The 4,906-nt window shown below is 48.0% G+C and overlaps 1 protein-coding gene across 1 annotated transcript; it reads left to right on the top strand.

The window, feature by feature from the left end:
- The first annotated feature begins 1,388 nt into the window (after window positions 1–1,388).
- LOC123040268 (uncharacterized) lies at window positions 1,389–3,572 on the top strand. The gene is made up of 2 exons (XM_044463159.1): window positions 1,389–2,620; window positions 3,303–3,572. The coding sequence occupies exons 1-2, from the start codon at window positions 1,432–1,434 to the stop codon at window positions 3,308–3,310; spliced, it is 1,197 nt and encodes a 398-aa protein (XP_044319094.1). The 5' UTR covers window positions 1,389–1,431; the 3' UTR covers window positions 3,311–3,572.
- Window positions 3,573–4,906: the final 1,334 nt, after the last annotated feature.

Raw genomic sequence — 4,906 nt, 5'->3', positions numbered from 1 at the left:
GGAGAAGAAAGTGTCAGGAGGTTATTTTTGCAGGGTAAGGTTGGACAAAGCTCTGGGTACGGCTGATTGGTCGGTCCTCTTTCCGTTTACCTCGGTGGAACACCTAACAGCGGCTAAATCTGACCACTGCCCTATCTTATTACAAACGGATCTTGTGGACTCGACTGTGAGAGCAAAGCAGGAGCAGTTTCGGTATGAATGCATGTGGGAGCGTGATCCAAGTTTTGGGGATGTGGTAGCTGAAGCTTGGAACACTTCTGGAAAGGCCAATACTGTTGCGGCTCTGTTCGACAAACTTGCTTTTGTGGCCGGTACGCTGCGCAAGTGGGGCCGAACCACCTTTGGTGTTGTTAGAACCGAGCTGCGGTCGCTTCGAACGAAGCTTCAGAACTACGAGCTCTTCCCAACCGTGGGGGTCCATTGCCGGAAGAGGAACGTGTAGAAGCCCGCATGTCCGAGCTTTGTTTACGTGAGGAGATCATGTGGCGTCAACGGGCTCGCATTCAGTGGTTGGCGGAGGGAGACAACAATACCAAAATTTTCCATCGGAAGGCCAGCGCTCGCAAAGCAAGGAACTGTATCTGTGAATTGCAACGTGCAGACGGCACGGTCTGTGTGGATGATCAAGAGATGGCAAGCATGGCAACAAATTTCTACAGCAATCCGTATGCTTCCGAAAACACGATCGGCATTGATGAAGTACTATCCCATATACCACCTAGGGTGGATGCTGCCATGAATGACATGCTTAACGCTCGATATACCAACGCCGAGGTGAAAGCGGCTTTGTTCCAAATGTTTCCTACCAAGGCTCCAGGGCCCGATGGCTTTCCTGCACACTTCTTTCAGAGGCACTGGGAGTTGTGCGGCGATGAGGTGACTGATATGGTGCTACGTGTTCTAAAGGGAGAGGATTTCCCGGAGGAGATAAACAAAACGTTCATTGTTTTAATCCCCAAGATTGCAAGTCCAAAAAATTTAGGACAGTTTAGACCGATAAGCCTCTGCAATGTGATCTTCAAGATTGCGTCAAAGGTTCTAGCTAATCGGCTTAAGCTCATTCTCCCCGATATCATCTCTGAGGAACAATCAGCATTCATACCGGGACGTCTTATCACGGATAATTTCATCTCTGCTTATGAATGTCTCCACTACATGAAAACGAGGAAGGTAAAGAGTAACAGATTCTGTGCTTTGAAACTTGATATGATGAAAGCATAAAGAATTGAATGGAATTATCTTGAACAGGTGATGCTAAAACTAGGCATAAGTGCACGGTTTAAAAAAGGCACGCACCACACAGTGAGGTACATGGGCCTGGCCCATCTGGCCCAAACTTGCGGCATTTTTTAGTAGTAGCTCTGAAATGGGAGCGAGCGGAATCGAGTGGAATATTCTGGAACAGAGAAACCCTCCTCCATCTCCATCTCCATGGCCTGCCGCCGCCCCACCCCGCCGTCGCCGTCGCTGGCGCCGGCGCCGGTGCCTCCGCTCGAGGACGACGACCTCCTCGAGGAGATCCTCCTCCGCCTCCCCCCGCAGCCGTCCTCCCTCCTCCGCGCCTCCCTCGTCAGCAAGCGCTGGCGCGGCCTCGTCAAGCTCCGCCGCTTCCTCCGCCTCTTCCGCGCCCGCCACGGGAGCCTCCCCCTCCTCGCCGTCTTCCCCGGCGAGGTCGACATGAGCCACCCCTTCTTCACGCCCTCCCTCGACCCGCCCGACAGGGTGCCCACCGCGCGCTTCCCCATGCCGCTCGCCCCCCTCGCCTTCCCCCTCGTCCTCGACTGCCGCCACAGCCACGCCCTCGTCCTCAACCGGCGGGTCAGCCAGCTCCTGGTGTGGGATCCGGTGACCGTAGACAAGCACCCTGTTGACCTCCCCCCGGCCTTCAAGGGGCGACAGGTGATGCTCCACAACGGGTCAGTGCTCTGCGCCGGCGCCGCCGCCGCGGAAGGCCGCCTGCACGGCAGCTGCAATTCCAGCCCATTCAAGGTGGTGCTGCTGGCCTCTGGCAGAACACATGAGCGATCCTTCTCGGTCTGCGTCTACTCATCGCAGACAGGCGCATGGGGCGATGTGATTTCAGCAGAGTTTCAACCTGCCGCAATGGAGCCTCTGTATACTGCATCCGAGCTGTACATGTACGTCCCCAGTACCTTGGTTGGGAGCTCCATCTACTGGCTGCTTCGTGGCAATGGCGACACCATCGTCGAGTTCGATATGGATAGCCGGACCCTAGCTGTGATAGAGATGCCACCAGATCTGTATGACCATGGTATATCCAGCTCCTTCATGACTATGCCAGCGCAGGATGGTGGGCTTGGCTTGATCCTTGTGAATGACTTCTATGCCAAATTATGGAAGAGGGGGGCTGATTGCAATGGTGTCGCTATATGGGTGCCCGGAATAACTATTCAACTGGACAAGCTTCTTTCACTGAATGCTGAGCACAACAGAGGTCTACTATCTTTGTTGGGGTTCGCCGAGGACAGCAATGCGTTCGTGGTTGGGGCATCTAGGATCGGTATCTTCGTGGTCTATCTCAATCCTCTGAGGTTTAAGAAAATTTATGAAAGGAGGGATCTCTGTATCTTTCATCCATTTGAGAGTTTCTGTGTTGCAGGTAATGTCATGCACTCATGCCTTTACATACTTACTACTTTGCAGGCATAACTAAATACATTTGCTTCTTGATAATGGGACAATGGGATGCATGAATTAATGCCTTTTATATCCTTATTAGTGTTATTCTAGTGGTTCAATCATCCATTGAATCTTTGTTTCTTTCTTATATTCATATGTGTATATATTGTATTTGGTAATATTATGTGCATAGCTGCAGTATTGATTTCTTTGACTACTTTAGTAATTCTTTGAATGCATAGCTGTAATTTTAGTTATGTTACGGAGTTCATAGATATATGGTTGTTGAGAATTTTTGGCGTTCTATGAATCGATATCATAATTTGGAGTCCTTGGCGTAGGAGGGAAGCCAAGATAATCACTAGATCCATATTATATCGTAGTAGTTGCAATAAGTGTCCAGCCAACACTAGCTGCAATAAGTGTCCGTAGTAGTTGATTGCTAAAACACGTCAAGAATAGAAATATTCCAATAAAAATAATCCATTCTCGTGTTGTTCTATCTCTACTCTGTTTGAAATGTTGTCTCTGTCTAATGGTATGAAAAGACTCTATTTTCAAGTTGAACAATGGCAATGATTTCCACTTACCGTTTCTTGGAATGGCGTGCATTGAATGGATAATACAGTTTACTTTGGCTGATTAACTTATTTTTCCTGCAGGTATCTAGAGTTATGTTCCGGTAGCTGAGCTGTGGCGATGTCGTCTTACTATTGCAGGTTCTTCCATCTTCCATGCTGTGGGCTGTGGTCCGTGTAGAAATTGGTCCTCCATGTAGTCAGAATGAATTTGTATCCGCTTCCGATAACTGCTGCTGCCGTTATTTTAGTAATCTGTGTGGAACTAGTCAAATCGCCATTGCTTGCATTTGTGCTGTGTAGTATCTACTGTTGACTCTCATATTTGATTCGAACTAATGTTCTTGTCGGGCACATCTTGTTATCAGGTAGGGTATTTGGGAAGTCGCCATTTCCTTGCCCTTTCTCTCTTCTTTTTAATTGCCTCCCCTGCGACCATGGCCTTCTGCCGCCACCTCCCTTGCATAGCACTATATTTAGCCAATTTTTTGTGATATTGTGATGTTTACAAGAACGTTTTGTAAGATCTCTTATTTTGGTAATATTATTTGCTTGGCAATGACTACCATGGTGGCATTGTAAGCTAATGGGCAACAATTTTTTTTTCACAAATGCAGTTAGAGAAAGGTTCAGGAATCAGGAGTGGGTGAATTAGCACACTTATCCCAGCACTTTAGGTTACGATGTCCACTATTTGATGGAGCATGTAATTACCAGTGAATAGCATTGCTGGCTGGATTTAGTGAAGGGCATAACCTGAAGCATTTCTTGCACCTTGGCATTTCAGAAGTTGCATTCAGAAGATAACCTGGAAATTATGCTTGCCTTGCCAGGCCCTGTCCCAGGCAGCCCAAAGCCAAGATTGTTTAGTTGTTGAATGCTACTCCCTCCGTCCGGAATTACTTGTCATCAAAATGGAATTAGTTCAAGTATTTTCGGACGGAGGGAGTATGTAGAGGAGCAGTTCGGAAGATCTTTTGGGGGCAATGCTGGGAAATATCTTTCTCGCTGATCACTGCTAACAAAATTTACACTGCCAAGTCAATGTATAGAGCTATGGCTTAGAGGAGAGCTTCCAGCATGCATATGAAGATTTTGTGGAGGTCATGGGTTCAAGTCCTGGAAACAGCCTCTTACAGAAATGTAGGGAAAGGCTGCGTACTATAGACCCAAAGTGGTCGGACCCTTCCCTGGACCCTGCGCAAGCGGGAGCTACATGCACCAGGTTGCCCTTTTTTTTTTGTATTCCTGAAAAGTTAAAACAGGGTATTCAGGACAGGAGGTCCCTCCTTGCTAAGGGAGCAACTTCGAAAGAGAGAAGGTATAGGCAATGGGAGGGCTTTGCTCTGTTTTGGGCGATGTGGCGTACGTACTCGTAGCGACCTGAATTTTTGTTTTGTTTTGTTTTGAAGCCAAGCTTCTCTGCTAACTTGTTGACGTCAGCGAAAGAAGCCAGCAATACTGGATGCCATTTTTCTTCACTCGAGAGTGAAAGGGAGTTTGGTGTAGCTGCCCAAACGGCCCATAGGTACATATGTTGGTCTCGAGCATAAGTGACTTTATACTGCTACCCATAATATGTCCGAGTCTATTATGAACTAGGAGAGGAAAGAGCGATATGCCACGTCAGCAATAAACCTAAGAGGAGAAAAAATAAGGCCATAACCTCGTTGCTGTTGCAAAAACGT

The sequence above is a fragment of the Triticum aestivum genome, chromosome 2B, assembly GCF_018294505.1.
Source record: "Triticum aestivum cultivar Chinese Spring chromosome 2B, IWGSC CS RefSeq v2.1, whole genome shotgun sequence".
NCBI classification, from domain to species: Eukaryota; Viridiplantae; Streptophyta; class Magnoliopsida; order Poales; family Poaceae; genus Triticum; species Triticum aestivum.
This window is presented reverse-complemented; position numbering and strand designations above follow the sequence as displayed.